The 24,354-nt window shown below is 35.9% G+C and overlaps 1 protein-coding gene across 9 annotated transcripts in view; it reads left to right on the forward strand.

Moving 5' to 3' along the window:
- The window catches only part of CCDC171 (coiled-coil domain containing 171), a 302,377-nt gene that overhangs the window by 155,947 nt on the left and 122,076 nt on the right, over nt 1-24,354 (forward strand). For all 9 annotated transcript variants that reach the window (XM_019415442.2, XM_019415439.2, XM_019415437.2 and 6 more), the window contains 3 exons: nt 1,295-1,521; nt 2,238-2,420; nt 9,042-9,227. In XM_019415442.2, the coding sequence (XP_019270987.1) occupies nt 1,295-1,521; nt 2,238-2,420; nt 9,042-9,227 (596 nt within the window). The remainder of the gene's footprint in view (nt 1-1,294; nt 1,522-2,237; nt 2,421-9,041; nt 9,228-24,354) is intronic.

The following is a 24,354-nucleotide window of genomic DNA, read 5'->3' on the forward strand; positions in this document are numbered from 1 at the left end:
ACTTATTTAAACAATTGATTGATAACAAAGGAACTGTGTATTTTAATGACACTTCATATGCCTCTGTTAGTGGGATTCTCAGGATGTTTATGAGAGGTATACAGAATTAAACTTGTATCACCTTATGTTCTTAGAAGTCCGTGCATCGATAACTGATAAAAATAAATTCTACAAGGAGGATATTATACTTTTATCCAATTTACAATTTTTATTTTATGTGTAACTTCTAGGCAACGTGGTTTCCAAAATCTGACTGCTGTATAATTTAAAAGTTTATCTTTCCTTTTGTCTACTGAGGAATAAAGGAATAAAACAAGCCTCACATTTTTGAACACAGGGCCTCTGTGATATTGTTCTGTCTGACTTAGAAAACCACTGATTGATTACCTTCTCAGCCAATGTTGCTATTCATTGTTGAACCATATGTACTCTTAGAATTATAAAGCATTTTTTTTCTATTGGATAAAACTGGCCAGATATACTTTTTGTGTATATTTAAATTAATTCCAACAGCAGAGACTCTGGAAATGTAGAAAGGCATACTACTGAATTTAAATAATCTCTCCATGCTTGTCATTTTACATGGATAGTATCATAAAACAAGTAACGACAGATTAAGACCTGCCTAGCAGAGGGAAAACTAAATTACATGACTTTTATTAAGGCATAAATAAACCTATTAACCATTATCTGGAATACCAATTAGTAGACAGTGCACTGACAATTTTATTTATCAACATTAAACACAATTATTAATTACAGACCTGATGAATCTAGCAGTAAGCAGGCCATGTTGGATATGCTGGGACCTTAAGTCCATTATGTGAGAGGGATGATTACCGAAATCCTGTGGGGAAATAAGTAATTGTCGTTGTAAAATTTTAATTGCCTTGGAATAAGGCAAATTATATTTTCTTGTCCGAGCATATAAATAGTTTGACATTAAGGTAACAAGCGTCAGTAGTTGTAAATAGAAAATGAATTTATGTTAGGTTTTAAAACAAAGAAAAGAGTGATGATGAATTTTTAGTGTCATAGTGGTTTAGTGTAAATGATATAATGTAAATGAATGCAGATTTTCTTTAGCTGTATTGTTTAATAGGTAATCTATTTTCTGCATTCCTTTTTTCATAGTGAAAATTAATGTGGGAGGGGACTTTTTGAATGAATTACTACAGGTGAATGGGGATTGTATAATTGAGAAAATATTTTAATTGTGTGGTGATTGGCAGAGTTGTAAAATGAGCAAGAGACAGTTCACATTTTCATCGTGTCTTTTTTTTTTTTTCCGAAGATCCAAATTCCAGAATTTGTGGACATTTACTCGTAGGTGCAGCCAAGAATTCTTTTGCAAAACTCATGGATAAAATTAGTCTGGCAATGGAGAGCATACCTTTGCATAGTAGCAAGAGTATTACATATGTAGAAAAAGATTCTCTGGTTCAGAGGCTGGCTCGTGGACTTCATAAAGTAAATACCCTGGCCCTGAAGTATGGTCTACATGGTCATGTGCCCATTTTGGTATGTATGCAACTTCATTACATAGTGACTTTAGTACTTGTAAATTTAATTCTGAATCACACTTATTTGTAGTTTAAATTAGTTGTGCATGAATGTATCTAGATTTCCTTTGGATGTCATGTAATCTTTTTTTTTTAATGTTTATTTGAGAGAGAGAGACAGAGAGAGAGAGAGCATGCATGAGCAGCAGGAAGGGCAGAGGGAGAGGAGAGAGAGAATCTGTGCTGTCAGTACAGAGCCTAACATGGGGCTTGATCCCACAAACCATGAGATCATGACCTGAGCCGAGATCAAGAGTCAGATGCTTAGCCGACTGAGCCATCAAGGCGCCCCAGACTTCGTGTAGTCTTTTAATGTAATACTAATAGCACTTAAATGTCAAAGTGTCTTAAATATCAAAATATAAAAGTTCTGGCCTGAGTTGTGGATTTACTGTTTTCTGTAAGTGGACTGCAACAGAATTCTATGAGACATAAACAGATGTCAGTTCCATTTTCTAGCCCTCTAGATTATTTATTTTCTTTCGTTGTTCATTTCATATAAACCAAATTATTGGTCACATAAAAAATAAAGCTTTCACCTCTAAGTTTCTGTTACAGCTAGTATTGTTTTCTGTATAATCTAAGATACATTTAAGTTGGTAAAAGGGCCATTGCCCCTGATTTATTAGTCAACCTGTAGTTACTGCTTGTAAAATTGCTCTTGATTAACAACAGAAAAGCACAGCATCATTACAGAAGCAGATATTTGGATTTACACAAAGACTGCACGCGGCAGAAGTGGAGCGCCGTTCACTGCGTTTGGAGGTCACAGAATTCAAACGAAACGTGAATGAAATGAAAAAGGAGCTCGACAAAGCCCAGGGTCTCCAAATGCAATTAAATGAATTTAAGCAGTCGGTAAGTATGTGTGATTTAAAATACCGTGGCTCTAGCGTGCTCTTCGCTGATACGTATGCACACACATATGATCTGTAGATCTACAGATTTCTTTTAGCTTTTTGTTGTTTGTTTTCTCAGATAATTCAGAAGACTTCCCTTCTAAAATTTCCAACAGTACTGCATTCTATACAGTCAAAGTTGCTGGGAGACTAGATCTTAAATATTCTCGCCACAAAAAGAAGTGATAATCATGTCATATGATAGAGTTGTTAGCTAGTGCAATATTGGTCATCATACTGTAACATATAAGTGTATCAAGTTACACAGGTTGCACACCTTACACAGTCTTATATCTCAATTATACCTCAAAAAACAGGAGTTAATACCTGATGCTTAAGGGAATACCGATTCTGTGTCAGCAGAACTCACAGCCTGTTAAAATGTATACGGTGGCTGAAAGTGTAGAAAAGAGTAAGTTATAGTTAGGAGAGATTAACTGCTTTAGCAAACAAACCCCCAAATGTGTACTAAAAGATAATAAAATGCTTCTCCCAATTGAAGAGTCTGGCGTTTGGAATAGGAGGTGGGATGTTCTCTCTTTTTCTTTTTATATTAAATATTTTGAGTACATTGGATTATTTCTTTTGAAATCAAATTGCTTTTCCAAAGAAATGTTCAATCTAACTTCCATCAAACTCATACATTATTTAAGAAGGCAGAAGATAGCTGAGCAAAGGGAGGCTAGGTACCAAGTAACATGAGATCAAAATGTGTAAATATATGAAGCACAGTAACATGGAGATACGCACATACTCTGCTGCCCAGGTTCGTTAGTCACACTGCTGTTTTTAATGTGGATATAGGAATATAGAGTTAAGACGTTACCCTGTAACTTCAAAATTGTATCCAACTGATGACAACTAATATAAATATGAATACAAAATTTGTTTCCCAAATCTAGCAGCAAGCTACTTTTAGTACCCTCTTCTTTGGGGAATCTTTGCAAGTTCAACTTCAGTTTAAATGGCTAATTTGGAGGGACACCTGGGTGGTTCAGTCGGTTAAGTGTCTGACTTCGGCTCAGGTCATGATCTCACAGTTCGTGAGTTGGAGCCCCGTGTCAGGCTCTGTGCTGATAGCTCAGAGCCTGAAGCCTGCTTCAGATTCTGTGTCTCCCCCTTCCCTGCTCCCACTTTGTCTTTCTGTCTCTCAAAAATGAATAAACGTTAAAAAAATTTTTAAAAAAGGCTAATTTGGAATGTGCAGTTTTAACATTTGTGGAAACAGAGGGGCAGATAGCAGTTTAGTTACTAATCCTATGATAATGTAAATTGCTAATGTTAATTATTATTTCAAATAGCTGTGCTTTCAAAGGGCAAAAAGTTCCTATAAATTAGTCAGGTCAAGTAATCGTGAATAACCCTTCTGATTGAAGATAAGATAAGATAAGTAATACTTCTCTTATGAGTGAATGTCTAAAGACACTGATTTTTGGGGTGCCTGGGTGGCTCAGTCGGTTAAGCGTCTGACTTCAGCTCAGGTCATGATCTTGCAGTTTGTGAGTTCGAGCCTCACTTCGGGCTCTGTGCTGACAGCTCAGAGCCTGGAGCCTGTTTCAGATTCTGTGTCTCCCTCTCTCTCTGCCCCTCCCCCCCGCTTGTGCTCTGTCTCTGTCTCTCAAAAATGAATAAATGTAAAAAAAAAAAATTAAAAAAAATAAAGACACCCATTTTTCCCTCACTTTCTTAGTTTTTTGTTCAGAGAAGGTAAAATTTTAGAGCTGCCTCAACATTTTTTTTATTATAAAAGTAATACACGATAGCTATAAATAAAAATACAAAAAAGTTTAAAGAAGAAAGTTCAAATCACCGTAATTGCACTGCCCATAACCAATTACTACTGAATTGTGGATGAGTTTTGTTCCCCACATATTTTGGTGTGTTTTTTGTGTGAAGATGCAAGCTTTTATGACAGTTGTAGTTTAGAATGATTTTGCATGTACAATTTGCAAAAAACATATATACAAATATTAATATTCACTTACAATATTATAAGCATTTCCTGTGTCACTTATCAATTTTATTTTAGATGAAATGAATAGATCATAACATAATTATAATCTAATTTATAATTATAATTATAATTTATAATGTATAATTATAAATGATTAGATTTTAGATTTTCCTAATTCTATCATATTGATGTATCAAAATTTGACTATTCTCTTATTTTTATTTACTTTTAATGTTTATTTGTTTTTGAGAGAGAGAGAGAGAGAGAGAGAGAGAGAGACAGAGCATGAGCGGGGGAGGGGCAGAAAGAGAGGGAGACACAGAATCTGAAGCAGGCTCCAGGCCCTGAGCTGTCAGCACAGAGCCTGATGCGGGGCTCGAACTCATGAACTGCGAGATCATGACCTGAGCTGAAGTCAGATGCTTAACCGACTGAGCCACCCAGGCGCCCCTTGAGTATTCTCTTATTAATAGATGCTTCATTTTTTCCAATTTTTTACCATTATACGTAAGCATAAAGAGCTATTTATTTATTTTGAGAGAGAGAACAAGCAGGGGATGGACAGAGAGAGAGAGAGAAAGAGAAAGAATCTCAAGCAGGCTCCACGCTGTCGATGCAGAGCCTGATGTGGGGCTCCATCTCATGAATCCTGAGATTATGACCTGAGCCGAGATCAAGAGTTGGGCACTTAACCAGCTGAGCCACCCAGGTATCCCAACAGCTGTTTATACTTTTAATAGCCAGTTCCTTTGGAGGGTGTATCTGCCTCCTTTTGATTTGCTTTTAATTGTTTGTACTAACTAAATCTGGGACGTAGAGGTGGTCTGCCAAAATGGAAAGAAACAGCTATTGATACGATTTGAGATTTAGAATAAGTCAACTTTTTTTTAGATTTAGATAATAGTGACTTTCCTGAAAATTGGAAGATTATATATGTTGCTTTCTGGAATGTACGTGAGGAATTGTAGGTATTGTATACAATATGATTTTCTAGTCCTTAGCTAAGTAGTAGTAAAACAAGTTACCATCTTATCTTTGATTAGTTTGGAAGTAGTCAGACTCAATTTCTAGAATCCAGAAGAAGGTTAGAGTTTGAAGAAAAGTTGCTGGAAGGTGACAGAATCCTCTTATAAGAACTTTGGTTGAATAAGTGGCTTGCAGCAAAAGCTAACATGCTCCAGGAAATGTTTAGTGTGAATTACTTTCACTAAAGTGCAGAAATAAAAATAGCATTAATTGAAGTAATAATTGAATGAATGAGAGATGTACCTTTATATTTGTTGATTTTTTAAAACATTTATTCATTTTTGAGAGACAGAGACAGAGCATGAGCAGGGGAGGGGCAGAGAGAGAGGGGCACACAGAATCCAAAGCAGGTTCCAGGCTCTGAGCTGTCAGCACAGAGCCCGACACTGGGCTTGAACTCATGGAACCATGAGATCATGACCTGAGCTGAAGTCGGACGCTTAACTGACTGAGCCTCCCAGATGCCCCGAGTACCTTTATATTTGGACATACAGTTGTAAGGTGTAACATTATAAAGTGATGATTTCTAACATTTAATGACACTATTGACCATGTATAAGGCACTGACCCTAAGCGCTTCAAGGAGTTGATTCACTTAGTCCTCTTATATCAGTAACAGTTCCAAATTATTATCTTTGTTTTACAAACAAGGGATATGGGACACAGAGCAGCTAAGTAACTTGCCCAAAGTCACATAGTTAGTAAGTGGAAATGACAGCATTTGAACCTAAGTCGTCTGGCTGCAAAACTCACGCTTTTGACTACTTCACTCCAGTGGTTAATGTTTATATCTAGCTGTGTGAGTAAAAGGCTTGTTTCATTAAAAACAGAATAGATGGGAAAATGCTGCTATTTTCCTCTAAAAAATGACGAGTATGATTGCAATCATCATCTTTCATTGATTTCAGGCCAAATATTTTCAGGAGGAGAATAAAATAGCTTCCTTAGAGTTGGTCTGAAATTGTAACATAAAGGAAAATGTCCTGCCTGCTGAAGCTATTCAGTTCTCTGCTTCTGAGCACCATGTTCACTGACCAATCTACTGACCTCTGTTCTTCAACAGCAAACTCCCATGATTTTTTTTCTTTATAAGTTCCTCACAACTGCTTTTATACACCGTCTCTTATTCTCCATTGCTATACTTCTTTCGTTCTGTTTGGTTTCTGAAGACAGAACAGAACTGAGCCAGTCTCTGAGAGGGATAAATGGACAAGAGAGAGAGAGGCTAAAATTAGCTAAGTTTTAAGGTGAAGGAGAAATTTTGGAGGGGTGGAAAGAAGTCCTGCGAAATCATGGGGATCTTGATTTATAGGGGCCAAGCAACAGATGGTCACCACGAGGAGTGGTACTTTAGAACAACATAACAAATAAAAGGTAGAAGAAATACAAAAATATCTGTTCATAAGACCCAGGAGAATGCTGTGGCATCAGTGACGAGAGGGATGTTAAGAGGTTGAAATGAACAGGAGTGCCCAGAAGAGGCTGTTAGAGTTGATGTTCTGGAAGTGGAGGGTTTAGTTGTAATGGCGCAATGCAGAGAGTGAGGCAGCAGTGAGGAGGGAGCCAAAGATAGATGTTCGTCCAAATCTAAACCCTATAAAAGTATCAGTGATACATTAGATACGCCTTTACTGGATGGATCTCAGGAAATGATGCAACGTTCTTGTGTGCTTGTGATCGTTCCTATTATCTTGTGTCAACTTAAGTAAGTCATTTGGCATCTATTTTTATGCTATAATGTTGCTGTTGTTTATGCTATACTTTAGAATTTAATCAGTGTTGAGGAATGCATTATATATACCTTTGAAAAGGCAAATAATAGTAAAAGACAGTTGCTTCTGGAAAGTAGCACGCAAGGTACCTGGTGCCAAAGTAAAACTGAGTTAAGACTATATTATGATATAGGAAGATCCATGTAATAAACTCATCCTCAAACTTGGTTCTAGCAAAAATTTTTTTCTCTGCATGAGATGCATGCTTGGCCCATGAGGAAACTATAACTAAGCACATTTGTCTCATGTGTCAGAAAACTCAGAGATAAAGTCCACATTCAACTACAATAATTTATATATTCCAGATGCCAAGAATCAATAGAATTTTTTTTCTGCTCTTCCTCTTCCCCCACCCTAAATTAAAAAAATTTTTTTTAAATCAATTTGCTTTCTACTTGTGGTTAATTATATTCACCTCAAAACCTGTTCAACAATGGGACAGTTATCAGTCTTAAATATCTATATATCTATATCTATCTATATCTATCTACAGATCTATATCTATATAGGTGTATAGATAGATAGATAGATAGATAGATAGATACATAGATAGATAGATAGATACTGATATATACAGCATGGTTAGGTGGCTTGCATGGTTCCTTTTAGTTTTCCATATATATTTCACAGGTTACCTACCTTTTGTGAAACATTTCCTGTTCTTTGTACTTCAAGATCAAGATGTCTCTTGTTGTTTGACGTGTTAAGTTTCATTTGCTTAATTGTTTTGAACAGGAGATAATACATGTGTGTCCTGCCCTGGATTCCCCACCCCTTAAGGGATGGCCCCTGGCTAGAACTGTCTAGATAGATGTAGTGCTCTGTTCTATAAAGCAGTCATGATATTGTAAAAAAGGTGTTATATACTCTGGTGCACAGTTTTATTTGTAGATGTTTATGTCTGAATATTCTTTCATTCAACAAATATTTACTGAGTGCCTACTGAGTGCCAGGCGCTCTTCTGTGTGTTACGTGAGCATGCCGAATGGGGTCCCTACCCAGCAGAGCTCATGTCCTTAAATAAGTGGTTGATGGCAGGGTGTGGACAGGCAATAAAAATAGTGAATATATGTAGTGGATTTAGATAATGGTAATGACTATAAAGAAGACAAAGGAATATAGTAAGGAAGTGTGAGTAGTCACAGGAGTTGGGGAGGTCTGGTCTGGTAAGGATTCTTGAAGAAGGGGATTTTTGACCAGGGAGATCTGAAAGTAACATACACTAACACAGACTTTTGGGTAATCACTTCAAAGCATCGGAACTTGTGGGGTGCCTGGGTGCCTTATTCGTTTGACTGTCTAACTTCAGCTTAGGTCATGATTCTTGTGGTTCGTGAGTTTGAGCCTTGCGTCGAGTCCTGTGCTGAGAGCCTGGAGCCTGCTTAGGATTCTGTGTCTCCCTCTCTCTCTGTCCCTCCCCAACTTGCATTCTGTCTCCCTCTCTCTTGAAAATAAATAAACATCAAAATAATAAGCATAGGAACTTGTTAAAGGCCTTAATTCTTACGATCATGTTCTTTATAAAAAGTGCTTGTGTATGAAATGTAAACTGAGCATTATGGATTTATTTGAACTTGAAATAAGTTTTTTAAGATTTTATTTGACTAAAAATGACAACACTTGGGGGTATAGCTGCTCTGCTTTTAAAACAAGAGTGATGTGTTTTTTTTTATCTCGACTTATGAAATTAAGAAAAACGAATTGTACTTTTGTCATGTATCGGACATTTTTGAAATGTGTGTGTTATACTCTATGTTAGCAAATATAGTTCTGAAAAGTGATGCAACAGTGCAGTTAGCTTACAAATGATTTTGTAACCTTTTCCCAGAAATTGATCACCCACGAGAAGTTTGAAAGTGCATGTGAAGAACTGAACAACGCGTTACTTCGGGAACAACAGGCACAGATGCTATTGAATGAACAGGCTCAGCAACTACAGGAGTTGAATTACAGACTTGAATTGCATTCCAGTGAGGAAGCTGACAAGAACCAAACTCTAGGAGAAGCTGTTAAGGTAGGAAGACATTGGTTGATTTCCTCTAGGTGTGGATCTCTGAGGGAATCATCTCTATCTCCTGAAGAGGGAGAAATTTTATCCTGTAAAAGTTTGTAAGGATGGAATGAACTTGGTTCTGAAACCTCAATTCTAAGCATGCGTTCACGTGTATTGAAAATGTAAAAGCAGTTGAAAACTACTTGCTAGGTGAAAACAAAGTAGGGATTTTTTTTCCAGGAGTAATTTTCTAATTTTTTTTTTCATTTATCTTCCTTTGTTTCTTCTCTTCACTTCTTTTCCTTTACTTGCTTTATACCCCCTGGCCATTGAGACTCTTTGTATCTTCTGGATTTTGAAAAGTTTTGCATCTGGCTCTGTCTGATTCTTATCTAAGTGCATGTCTGGGGAGAAGGAAGGTTTGTTTAGGAAGGGTTGGTCTCCCTGTCATATATTTGTGGCAAAGATACCTAGAAGGGAAAAGAGAAGTTACAATAAAATAGTTGTCATTTAGAAAATTTCATTAGTGGATTTAGGACTATGGTATCTTTAGGAGATGTTGGCTGCGAAGTGTAATAGAATTCTTGTTTCTGATTACATTTGTGGAGTTTTCACTAGTGAAGTTATACACACCAGAATGAAATAACTAATTTCAGGAAAACAAAAATTATATAATATAGCTTCTATATTGGGTATCCTATCTAATGCAGTAAGCAACTCAGAGTTGATATATAATTTATGATGCAAATAGTATATATTTATTCTAATAGCTTAATACTATACTACTAATAAGATAGTCAAAATTTAGTGAGAGCTTCCTATTTGCCAGGCACTATGCAAAATATTTTATAAGCTATTATCTCATATAATCCTCATACTAACTCTATGGGATAACTCCCATTTTGTAAATGAGAAAACCAAGATACAGAGAGGTTACGCACATAACCACTGGTCAGTGCTAGACCTCGGGAGTCAGATTTCACATCTGCCTTCCTAACTGTTTCATTACATTTACTGTGGATTGACAGCACACGTATGCCAGACCCTGTGCTGCTATCTCTATGTGAATTATTTTGTTTCATTCTTAAATTACCCCATGAAATAGGCACTATGATTATTCCCAGTTTTGAAGTTATTATTTAAATGCCAGTTGGTTAACATACAGTGTAATATTAGTTTCAGGTGTACAATATAGTGATTCAACACTTCCATACATCACCAGGTGCTCATCACATTAAGTGTGCTCCTTAATCCCTGCCTACTTCACCCATCCCTTCACCGACCTTCCCTCTGGTAACCATCAGTGTGTTCTCCATAGTTAAGAGTCTGTTTCTTGGTTTGCCCCTCTCTCTCTCTTTTCTTCCCTTATCTCGTTTGTTTTGTTTCTTAAATTCCACATGTACGTGAAATCACATGGTATTTGTCTTTCTTGGACTGACTTATTTTGCTTATCATAATACTCTCTAGCTCCATCCATGTCACTGCAAATGGCAAGATTACATTCTTTTTGATGGCTGAGTAATATTCCAGCATGTATATATATATATATATATATATATATATATATATATATATGTGTGTGTGTGTGTGTGTGTGTATCTATCTATCTATCTATCTCTCTCTATATATATCTCACCTCTTCTTTATCCATTCATCACTTTGTGGACATTTGGAATCTCTCCATCATTTGGCTGTTGTTGGTAATGCTGCTATAAACATAGGGGTGCATGTACCCCTTTGAGTCTGTATTTTTGTATCTTTTGGGTAAATGCCTAGTAGTGTAATTGATGGATCCTAGGGTAGGTAGTTCTATTTTTGTTTTTGAGGAACCTCCATACTGATCTTCAGAATGGTCACACCAGTTTGCATTCCCACCAATAGTGTAAGAGGGTTTCTCTCTCTGAATCCTCTGCCAACACCTGTTGTTTCTCTTTTTGTTTCTTCTTTTTTAAATGTTTACTTATTTTTGAGAAAGAGAGAGTGAGCAGGGGAGGGGCAGAGAGAGAGGGAGACAGAGAATCCCAAGTGGGCCCTGCACTGTAAGTGCAGAGCCTGACGTGAGTCTCCATTGCATGACCGTGAGATCATGACCTGAGCCGAAATCAAGACACTTAAGGGACTGAACCACGTAGGTGCCTTTGTTTTTTGTGTTGTTAGTTTAGTCTCATTGTTTTTATGATGAAACAGAGTGTTCAGTTGACTTGCTTGGGGTCTTCTGAGCTGGGATTTAGTGTTCTAGAAAAAATTAGAAAATATTGAAATTGAACAGAAGAAAATACAGATGACCTCAAGGAAAAATCGTCCCAGGATACTATTAATATTTTGGAGTATATTTTTCCTGATACATATATTAAGTCAAACCATTTCATGTTACTGTTTTTATAAGTCAAAAGCAGAAAAATGCCAGCAATTTTATATGGTTCAACCTAATATATATAGTTTTTCTTACCTAAATGAAAACATACTTATATGCTGTTTTATAACATACTACTTTATATATTAATAATAGTTGTATGCATTCTTACTAGTTGATATGACTCTGTTATATCAATGTTTTTTCCCTTTTGTAAACACAATTAATAAATATTCATTGTGTAAAAATAAGAAAATATCGATGAAGAAAAATAAAAATTAAGATTCCCAAATCATATCATTAGATATATCTACTGTCAAAATTTTGTTGTATATTATTTCAGATCTTACATTTTGTGAATATGGAAATATAACCAAATCTAGGTTAATAAAGTGCAATCATACTATTATATGTAAATTCTAATTTAGTTTCTGAAAACATCATGTCAAGAATTTCTTTCCATGCTAAGGTATATAGCAGTATCAACATCTTTAATGGCTGATAGAATTCTTTGAATATGCAGAATATTTTAACCTAGTTTCTTAATACAGTTTCTCTCCTTCTCTTCTTCCCTCCCTCTCTCTTCCTTCTTTCCTTCCTTCCTTCCTTCCTTGCCTCTTTCTTTCTTTCTTTCTTTCTTTCTTTCTTTCTTTCTTTCTTTCCTTCTTTCCTTATTTACCTCTATTATAAGTAATTCTAAGATGAGCAATCCTGTGGCTAAATATTTATACACATATCTGTAATTATTTCCTTATTATAAAATCCTAGATGAGGAATTACTAGGTGAAAAGCCACATGAAATTTAAAGTATAAATGTTATAAATTGGCCTACAGCAAATTTTTACCAGTTCACTTCTCTTGTAAAATATATGGTGATTTCACTTTTTTTTAAGTTTAATTATTTATTTTGAGAGAGAGAGAGGGAGCAGGGGAGGGGCAGAGAGAGGGGGAAAGAATCCCAAACAGGCTCTGCTATCAGTGTGGAGCCCGATACGGGGCTTGATCTCACGAACCGTGAGATCACGACTTGAGTGGAGATCAAGAGTCTGACACTTAACTGACTGAGCCACCCAGATATCCTGTGATTTCACTTTTTACCCAACCAGGCTATTACTATTGAAGAATTTTTTGTCATTTGATCAATATGGCATTTTTACTCTAATTTCTATTTCCTTGATTACTAGTCAAGTTGAACATTTTTAGAAATATGTTAGTCAACATTTTAATGCCTCATGTCCCGTTAATAGATAATGAAATTAACTAGGCTTTGACAAAGTGTATAACAGTGTCCTATGGAGTCTTTTCTTTCTGTAATAACTCGTGGTTTGTATTTAGGTGTAGTATCTTCCAGCAGAGAAAAAGCTGTTCATATTCATTTCTTTAAAATGCCAGTAGCTTAAATATTGTTGTCAGGAGTGGAGAATTGTCTAATTACTATCTGTTAATTAAAACTAGCAGGTGGTAATGTGAAAATGCTCTCTTGTGGGAGATGGCATAGTTCAACAGAAAAAGCACTGGCCTTGGAACAAGTATTTCTGAATTCAAATCCCAGTTCTGTCACTTGGGCAAATAACTTAACCTTTCTCAGCCTCAGGTTCATCTTCTGCAAAATGAGGGATAATGATACTTAAGTTACAGAATTTTTATGGGAATTAATTAAGATATTAGTTGAACAGCAAGTATAAGCTTGATAAATATTCTTTTGTATTTTTCAGTAGTACGTAAGTAGTTTTTTACGTGTCCCTTTAAAAAAATAAAATGTATTGCTTCTTTATAAAAACAGAATAAGATCATGAATAGAAAATATGGAAAATACAAAAGAGAAAACAAGTTACTTATAACTTATTATCTGAAAACAACCAGTTAACACATTGGGGTTTTGTTTTTCATCATTTTCTATATGTAATAGTTTTCATAAATCATACTTTGGACGTGATGCTCAGAAAAGCCTTCCTTTATGAGACAACTATATTTAGAGCAAGATACCTATTGTATTACAGTAGTGCATTAAAGAGAAAAGGAATCTCCAAGGACAAAGGTATAACAACACCAACAAACCCCAATGAGTGGAATCAGAGTTAGCACTGTGAACAGATGCTGGGCTTACGCTGTAGGCAAATGCCAAAGTCAATGCTGGAAGTTGGAGACAAAGCTCTGGGCTCCACCAGTAGATCAGGCCTTGAACTTGTGGTTCCCACACTGAGGAATTGCCTAATAACCTGAATGGGATAATATCAGGTCAGTAATGTCTGGGCAAAAGCTAATGTAAAATTTTCTCTGGAAAAAAGCTTGTCTAATTTAGTTCCTTTAGGAGCCCGCTCCACACCCCCACCCTGCACTCCACCCCCTTCGCCCAAACTAAAGTCGATGAAGACATGGGCACATAAATAAATATTTTAATCTTTTAAAAAAATTTTTTTTAACGTTTATTCATAGAGAGACAGAGACAGAGACAGAGAGACAGAGCACAAGTGGGAGAGGGGTGGAAAGAGAGACAGAGACAGAATCCGAAGCAGGCTCCAGGCTCTGAGCTGTCAGCACAGAGCCCGATGTGGGGCTCAAACTCACGAACCATGAGATCATGACCTGAGCTGAAATGGGATGCTTAGCTCATTAAGCCACCAAGGTGCCCCAATATGTTAATCTTCTATTCAGCCACATTGCTAAACTCTCTTGTCAATTTGAATAATACTCTGTCTGTACTTTGTAGGGTTTTCTACATAGACCGTTACATTATTTGTTCTATAGTGATGGTTTTTTCTTTTCCAAACCTTAATCTTTTAATTTTTTCCCTCTCCTTACTGCACTGGCTAGGATACAGTGTTGAGTAGAAGTGGAGGCAGCAAGCATCCTTACCATGCTCCCAATTTTGAAGATATTTCTTACTTTTCTCCATTAAGGAGAAAGTTTGCTATAGGTTTTAGTTGATAAATCCATATCGGGTTAAAGGGTTTTCTTCCTAGATTATGCATAAATAAAAAATCATGAATGGATTTTGGATATTATCAAATACATTTTTAAGTATCTATTGAGATAGTTATATGATTTTTCTCTCATTCTGTTAGCATGTTGAACTATATCAGAGATTGGCAAACTGTGGCCCACAGCCTGGGTTTGTATGGCCTGTGACCTAAGAATAACTTCGCAAATTAAAGGAACTCACTGAACTATGAGCAAGATGAAAAAAATATGAATAAGCATCTAGAAACACAGTAATGAAACTGTAGAATAACAAAGACAAAGAGGAAATCTTAAAACCTGTGGGCTTAGGAAAGACATTCTTTCTGTGGCTGATCTTGGATTAATGGAACTAGTTTAATAGTTATAAAATTCTCTAAGAACTCAAGTCAGTGAACGCAACATGCTTTGAAGGCAGGAATGATTTAGTTTTAGCATACCTCTCTATCATTGGGAATTATAGACAAATGGACATGGAAAGTGTAGTATGGAAGAAAGTGGAACAAGTTAAAGATTTGTTACTATCTTTTCTCTATGTCCCCACTCTGTTCTTTAGATATTTTATGTTGTTGACCTGGTCTATAACATCTTTAGTGCTACTGAAACACTAAAGCAGTTTTGTTAGGAAACCTTTCTTTTTCTAAAAAAAAATTTAATGTTCATTTATTTCAGAGAGAGAGAGACAGAGAGAGAGAGGAAAGAAAGAGTGCACGCACAAGCGGGGGGTGGGGGCAGAGAGAGAGGGAGAGAGAGAATCCTAAGCAGGCTCTGTGATGACAGTTCACAGCCTGATGTGGGGCTCGAACTCACGAACTGTGAGATCATGACCTAAGCCAAAATCAAGAGTAGGATGTATAACCAATTGAGCCACCTAGACGCCCCAGGAAGCATTTCTTTATATGGTATAGTTTGTTAGATAATGAAAGCTACATAGCCAATGTATCTTATTTTTTTCTTGACTTCATGTAAGTTTAGATTTAAATTTAGTAACATTGATTCTAACCATTTTATCTTGGATCCTGCCTTACATAGTTTTATTTTTAATGACATACGTGAAAGAATGATTAAAATAAAATTTTATTTATTTATTTATTTATTTATTTATTTATTTATTTATTTATTTGAGAGAGAGAGAGAGAGAGAGAGCACACAGGCAGGAGAGGGGCAGAGAGAGAGAGGGCGAGAGAGGATCTTAAGATCCCACAACGCTGGGATCATGACCTAAGCCAAAATCAAAAGTTAGATGCTCAACTGACTGAGCCACCCAGGCGCCCCATAAAATAAACAGTTACTATAATGAGGGACTCAACTTGTAGGTCAAATACTTGCAGGAGCTCATACAGAAATTTGTATCTTACACTGGGTTGCTGCTGTAACCAACATCTAAAGTATGAGGCACTGGTTTAGAACAGATTAAGGGTATAATTCTCTTATTCTACATGGCCTCGAGGTAACCACCATTAAGTTCACTGCCTGCATGCATGCTTGGATATATGGGAATAAGGAAACCAGTAGTGAGGGTACTTCCAAGAAAAAATCTTGGAGTATTTATTGGTACCTGGCACTGACTGAAAGCAAACAGATTAAAAACCTGCCAACTTTTTGAGGCAGTTGTATTACCTAAGAAACCACAAGTCCAGACTAAAGTAGGCTTGTACTCTGAGCCTTAAACAATAAACCTTAAATGATCTATCATTTTCTTTTTTCTTTTCTTTTCTTTTCTTTTCTTTTCTTTTCTTTTCTTTTCTTTTCTTTTCTTTCTATTCTCCTTCCTTCTTTCCTTCCTTCCTTTCTTTCTTTCTTTCTTTCTTTCTTTCTTTCTTTCTTTCTTTCTTTCTCTCTCTTCCTTCCTTCCTTCCTTCCTTTCTTGCCTCCTTCCTTCCTTCCTTCCTTCCTTCCTTCCTTCCTTCCTTCCTTCCTTTCTTTCGGCTTTATGCCTAGTGTGGAGCCCAACCCAGGGCTTGAACTCATGACCCTGAGATCAAGACCTGGTCTGAGATCAAGAGTCAGACACTTAACCAACTGAGCCGCCCAGGTGCTCTGATCTATCATTTTAATCAACTCCAAAGAAACCTATAGAATTCATAGAATTCCATACTGTAAATATCATTGTTTATTTAGTTATTCATCTGCTGATGGGCATCAGGTCTGTGGCATTTAAAAAATATATTATAGATTATAATAAGGGGAAACTGAATAGTTTTCCTGAAATGACATTGCTTATATGAAAAGAGATTTTTAAATTTCACTCTCTGTCTAGTAAATTTGACATTAAGAATGGCTGAATCATTAGGGGCACCTGGGTGGCTCAGTCGGGTAAGTGTGCACCTTCAGCTCAGATTATGATCTGACGGTTCATGGGTTCGAGCCTTGCTTCGGGCTCTGTGCTGACAGCTCAGAGCCTGGAACCTGCTTCAGATTCTGTGTCTTCCTCTCTGCCTCTCCCCTGCTCACACTCTGTCTCTCTCTCTCTCTCTCTCAAAGATAAATAAACCTTAAAAAAATTTAAAAAAAAAGAATGAATCATTAGGATTAGAATAAAGGTATAGTTATAGTTGTTCCTCATTTTGTTTTGAGAAAAGTTAGGTATCTATTAAATTCTGATGACTTTCACTTATATCTGAAACATACTAGATGTGCTTATTATTTATAGAAAATTTAAAAATATTTATATATTTATAATATTATTTAATAAAGTTAATAATCTTTCTGTAAAGTTAAAAAATTACCTCCTGATTTATGTTTCTTAAAAAATAAATTCTGGGGGCACCTGGGTGGCTCAGTCAGTTAAGCGTTTGGCTCTTGATTTTGGCTCAGGTCATGATCTTGTGGTTTATGGGATCGAGCCCCAATTCGGGCTCTGTACCGACAGTGCAGAGCTTGCTTGGGATTCTCTCTCTTCCTCTCCTTCTGCCCCTCCCCAGCTCGAGTATGTGCATGCACACATTCTGTCTCTCTCAAAATAAATAAACTTAAAAAACAATTCTGCTCATCTAATTAATACACATATTTGAGCTATTACTGTGTGGAAAGTACGGGACTTACCTTTGTGGAGAATGTAGTGAATTTAGTTAAAAAAGAATACCTTTATCTTTTTTTTTTGTTAAATTTTTTTTTTTTTTTAACGTTTATTTATTTTTGAGACAGAGAGACAGAGCATGAACAGGGGAGGGGCAGAGAGAGAGGGAGATACAGAATCTGAAATGGGCTCCAGGCTCTGAGCTGTCAGCACAGAGCCCGACGCGGGGCTCGAACTCACAGACCGTGAGATCATGACCTGAGCCGAAGTCGGATGCTTAACCGACCGAGCCACCCAGGCGCCCCAGCCTTTATCTTTTTTAAAAAAAATTTTATTGTTTATTTGTGTGTGTGTGTGTGTGTGTGTGTGTGTGTGTGTGTGTGAGAGAGAGAGAGAGAGAGAGAGAGAGAGAGAGACCGACCATGAGCGGGAGAGGGACAGAGAGAGAGGGACACACAGACTCCGAAGCAGGCTCCAGACTCGGAGCTGTCAGCACAGAGCCCGACAAGGGGCTCGAACTCACCAACCATGAGATCATGACCTGAGACAAAGTCGGACGCTCAACCGACTGAACCACCCAGGTGCCCCAAGAATACCTTTATCCTAATGCTTGGTGAGATTTTTGATATCACAATGGATGAGAGCATCTGAAACTATTATAAAATCTTAAATTCTCTGGATTGTCGCAATTTTGTAATTCTGTCCATGAAATATTCTAGACATTGGTTGAGAGAGAAAGGCTTAGGAAAAAAATAAGGATTTATTCACAGCAAGTTTCCCAAATAGTTCCTTTGTGTAACTTGGATCCAGCTCTTATTCATGTGCCCTTTTCCCTCAACTTTTATGTCACCTACCAACTTCTGCTGTGTTCTTTTATCCCACCACGTGGTAGCAGCCTCACAGGGTCTCAAAGACTTAATGCCTCTTCCAGCTCTCTGGATCATTCTTTACCTTCTTGCCACTGCTTTGGTTTTTTTTTTTTTTGCTTAGGTATCAGTTTTAATAGAAAATTAACTCTGTGCTTTATTATTTTCCATTCTCAAACTTAATTACACTTAGATTATGGATGGGAAAGAAGAAGCAAGAGGAAAGAAGAGTATGTTTTTTAAAGTTCAAGTGAAATAATTTGCAAAGATATTTTGGAATTGTAGTAATTGTGGCAAAGGGTCACATTTTATAAATATTTACCTTCTTTTCATTAAAAAATTCTGCCTTTTATATTATTAATAAAATTATTTGACATACTCTGGGGGTATAGAATGTGAATATTGCAGTGAAGTCATTTATTTACATAATTTTTAATAAATGCTATATTTTCTCTAGTAAACTTTTAAACAGAAGAGCCCCCAAATTCATTTACTTTAAAAAATTTAAACATTTTTCAGTTGATAAATCCTGATTATAATAATAATTAACATCTATCATATAACCTATTTTCATAAAGTAGGATTATTAACGCCATTACTTAATTTAAAAGTCTTATCATTTTTTACTTTAATCCCATATATTTTTTTATCTTCCTAATGACTTATCCCATTGAGACCTATAGGGTAGTCAATTATATTTCAAGGTCAGAGAAGACAGAATTAAGAAAATAACAGCTCTCAGGACATTTTTTAAAAATATTAATTTAGCAGAGAAGATTCAAGCTAGAATCTAGAAGATTCATAAAAAGTTGTTATTCCTGTTTTTGTTAGTCTAAACAACATAAATATATAAAATAAAATAAAATAAAATAAAATAAAATAAAATAAAATAAAATAAAATAAAATAAAATTCCTTTACTGTTTAGACATATGACATAATTTACATTGTTCAAAGTGTATATTCTCATATATAATTTTAAAATATCTTCTCCATGTTTAAATTTGTCATCAAGAAGTGACAATTTGAGATTAGAGTTACTATGCTTCTTAATTGAGTACTAACCTTTGGTTAGGTCATATTTTAAATATTATTGAAAAATATTTTGAATCCTACAATTCAAGTTTGTATAATTTTTTTTAAATGTTTATTTATTTTTGAGAGAGGGAGAGCACAAGCAGGGGAAGGGTAGAGAGAGAGAGAGAGAGAGAGAGAGAGAGAGAGAGAGAGAGATTGAGAGACCCAGAATCTGAAGCAGGCTCCAGGCTCTGAGCTGTCAGCACAAAGCCCGATGCGGGGCTGAAACCCACGAACTGTGAGATTGTGACCTGAGCCGAAGTCAGATGCTTAACCAACTGATTGAGTCACCCAGGATCCCCTGTATAAATTTTTTTACAAATGTTACATAATTTGTTTTTCTGATTAAACATGATGAAGGAAAAACTTTAAAAACACAGAACCGCCCAAATGTGTATGAAAACCTATTATCACACATATATAACAATTATTAATATTTTGGCAGATAAGACTGGAAGCCTGCTATATGTAGTTTTGCATCCTGTTTTTTAGGCAGATTGGCATTATTTTTGTATTTACATTCACACCATTCTGGCAACGATTAGAATGTGGACTGTAGGTATGCAAAAGTGGAAACAGAGACACCAGTTAGAGGCTAACAGTGTAATCCAGAGCAGAGATAATGGTGACCTGGAAGAGGGTGGGAGGAGTAAAGCATGATGAGATTCTGGATATGTTTGCATTTTGATGGTAAAATGTGGAGACTTTCCAGTGGAGTAGATGTGACATATGAAAGAGATGCATCAACACCTGGGTAAATGGAATTGACAATAAATGTCAATGTTAAAATTATTTACGAACTTTATTGTCATAAGCCATATAGTATTCCATCTTAGGAATGTGCTAAAATGTATTTAACTCTTTTCTTGTTGTTGGATATTCAGACTGTGTCTATTTTTTTCACTATTAAAATGAAGATGAGGACCTTATAATTAGGTCTTTGACTACATAGTCAATTATATTCTTAGGATCGAGTTCAAGAAGCAAGATTTATTGGGTCAAAGATACAGATACTTTATTTTTTTTAAGTGTTTATTTTTGAGAAAGAGAGAGAGAGAGACAGACTGTGAATGAGGGAGGGGCAGAGAGGGGGAGACACAGAATCCAAAGCAGGCCCCAGGCTCTGTGCTGTTAGCACAGAGCCCAACGCAGAGCTCGGGCTCATGAACTGTGAGATCATGACCTGAGCCAATGACCTGAGCCATGACCTGGGCTTAACCAACTGAGCCACCCAGGCGCCTCATAAAAATACAGACACTTTAGGTTGGGGTGTGTGTGTGTGTGTGTGTGTGTGTGTGTGTGTGTGTGTTTAAGGCTATGAATATATTTTTTTAGATCCAAATATATAAGAGCACCTGTTTGACCCCATTCTCATCAGCATTGGGTGTCATTAGGTATTACTATTAAAACACCAATAACAACAAATCAAAGCCAAGAACATTTGCCAGTGTGACAGATAAGGAAAGGTGTATTCTTTTGTTTTGCACTGAGCATAAGAGGAACACTGAATTTCCCCCCATATAGGTGTTTTTTGTTCAAATAATTTTATGTAAATTTAATTTGCTTGTAGTGTAGTTTTAGAGAAGCAGAACAAACATTTCTGAGTATATACTTTAGTTAGACACATTGGTAAGACACTCCATAATATTTTATTTAACAGTTATGATATTTTAAGAGATAAGTATTATTGCTTACATGGGGCAAATGAAGAAACAAAAATACCAGAAAAAAACTTGACAATATACATAATGAAGCTGCTTTATATAAAAGCAAAATGTCTTTGTTAATATTGCTTAACAGGCTTTTCTTAAAGATGCTTAATAGCTTTAAAGAGTGTTCTTGCTGAAAAATTTTAATATTAATTTATCACAGTAGGGAATTTTCATATTTTTATATTAAAAAAAATAAAATGTTTCACACCTTTTTAAAGGAAAAGTGGTAAGTACCATATATTTTTTTGGTGTGTCACAAGAATATTTTCATGACAGAATAAAAAATTATTTGCCTTTTGACAAAGTCATTCATAGGTCAGTTTTAGAAGATATTATTGCTTCTAGACTTGAAGATATGAATATTCCTATTGCCTATCATATATTGCCTGCTTAAAGAAAATTCAATAGCAATGAATCTGATTTTCTCCTATCAAGCCACTTAATCATATTCTGAATTAGTCAGAATATTCTTTTTTGAATTTCAAAAAAAGGAATTGTACTATTTCCATTTAATTAAAATTTCCATTTTATTAAAATTTCCATTTGATTAAAAAATGACATTGACTTTTTGGTTTTTAATCATCTTCATATGTATATATACAGATACACATTCATATATGCACACCTGGTTATATCTATATACAAACACATACTATTCAATTATATACCCTATATAAATAAATTGCATATATTTCAATTATATGTTTATATACAATATATAGTACATTTATATATAACATAATTATATATTTCTACTTATATATTAATTTTATATGCAAATATACACACTGTACATATATATCTGAATGTATGAATGTATATTGAAATGTGCACTGTTAGAAACCTATCTTATGACATGTTTTGGGCGTGGTCTTTGTCATTTGCATATCCATCTTCTATTGGCTCCTTGCCCTTCAGTGACTTATGACAGTTAGTGGTATGCTGCCCCCAGGTGGTAGCAAGTGCTTTGATTTACATGGTCTGGATTGAAAAAGTCTGTGCTTTCGCTAAGATCTAGATTAAAATTGTGAATTTCACAGGATTTTCTTTTTTTGGTAATGAATAAAAATCTTTATTAAAATAGCTGAACATGGCAAAGTTCATGCAGGAAACTGGCTGATTTTTCTACTGTAAACTCTTAGAAATAAATATTTGTGTAGAATTTGGTATCTCTCTTATTAATCCTTTGCTGTTGCCTTATCTCTAGACTCATCATTGTACTTTGATTAGAATGGTCCCTTATAATTTGCTTGGACAGCCTTTAGGGGTCAAATCATTGCCTGAATTCCAACATGGCTCAGGGTATTATTATGAGATAGTCACTATCAACGTGGCTTGAGACTTCAGGCCAGTCGGCTGTTAAAATATTTCCTTTCCTCTTGGTTCTCAGACTTGGATGGCAGTAATCCATTTATGTTTAGGGAAGTAATAATAATTTAAGGAGACAGAAGGAGTTTACTTTTCTCCTGCTTTGTCTAATTCTCCCGTCTCCCCTCTTGTGGTACGCAAGCAGAACATGAAGAGAATCACCCCAGCTTTTCTTCTTCCACCATCTATGGCTAAATCTCACATAACAGTACTTTTCCAGTTCATACTATTAGAACTAGAACCTATCGATTTGCTTCTGTTTACAGAATTCAGATTGCTACAGACTCCTGCCTTAAAAATATGAAGCACATAATTGATTCCTGAAAACACAGACAAGGAGTACGTGAGACCAGGCAACGGGTAGATCAGTCATCCTAGCTTAGTTCAGAGAACGTTCCTTCGATGATGTAGGCGGAGTGGGAATATGGCTATCATGCCTGTGGAATCTCACGAGGACCCTGAATCATGCCAACAGTATAAACACTGTGGACCAGAAACTGTATATATACTTTCTGTAATCCTCACAATTACCTGGGAAGATACATATGATAATACATAAATATAGATACACAATGAATTAGGGATCAGAGTTATTAATACATTTGCCCGGAGTCACATGTTTGTAGGTTTTGGAGTCAGAATTTAAACTCAGAATTTCTGCAACTTCATAACTCATCCTATTTCCAATACAGCATTTTCGTTCAGAGTTGGGGCATTTTATTTTCTCTGATGGATTTTTTTTTTTAAAGAAAATTGGTTAAAATATCTAGAACTGGAAGCTGGAGTAATTCTAGAAGTGTCTTTATCTGAAGCTTTTTAGCTTTCAAAAGCTTGTCTTTAAATACGTGTTTGTAATCCAGATTACTTCAAGTGCAGGTCAGTATTGGTGGCAAGAGAGTACCAAAATGAAGTATATGTAAGCCACGGGAGGACTGACATTCTTACCTGGGGGAATAATACTCGATAGATGCTTCAAAATTCAACCTCATTTTCTCCTGTTTTTTTTTTTTTTTTTTTTTCTTTTTTTCTTATCTTTCTTTTTCTGGAACACCTATGAGTATTAGTCTGTCAGAAGGTGAATATCCTGGCTTGATCCTTTATGGTTCTTACATTTTTGCCCTTTTCCCTTAAATTTTTTGTTTTTTAATTTTTAGAGAGTGTACATGTGTGAGTGGGGGAGGGGCAGAGAGAGAGAGGGAGAGAGAGAATCCCAAGCAGGATCCACATTCAGCGTGGAGCCTGAACCGGGGCTCGATCCCACAAACCGTGAGATCATGACCTGAGCCAAAATCAAGAGTCTTAACCGACTGAGCCACCCAGGCACCCCTACATTTTCTCTTACATGTTCTTTTTGTTTTAGGTTCTGGTAAAGTCTGTAAATTTCATTTTTCTGTTTAAATATTTTATACTGGTCCTCATTTAAAAAAATGTTTGTTTATTTTGGGAAAGAGAGAGAGTGGAGCAGGGCGGGGAGAGAGAGAGGGAGGGAGAGAGAAAATCTCAAGCAGGCTCTACACTCAGCATGAAGCCCCAGGTGGGGCTCCATCCCATGAACCGAGAGAGCATGACCTAAGCTGAAATCGAGAGTTGGACACTTAACTAACTGAGCCACCCAGGTGCCTCTGGTCCTCAGTTTTGATTTCTAAGAATTGCTTTTAATTCTCTAGTTCTCTTTTCATAACATCCCTTTTAAAAACAGTTTTTATATCTTAAGTCATAGTTTTTTATTGTGTTTAATGGACAATTATTTAAATTCTCTTTCTTCTGAAGTCTTTATGAATTTTTTTGTTTCTTTTC

The sequence above is a fragment of the Panthera pardus genome, unplaced genomic scaffold, assembly GCF_024362965.1.
Source record: "Panthera pardus isolate Hobbes unplaced genomic scaffold, ASM2436296v1 HiC_scaffold_20, whole genome shotgun sequence".
In the NCBI taxonomy this organism is placed as follows: Eukaryota; Metazoa; Chordata; class Mammalia; order Carnivora; family Felidae; genus Panthera; species Panthera pardus.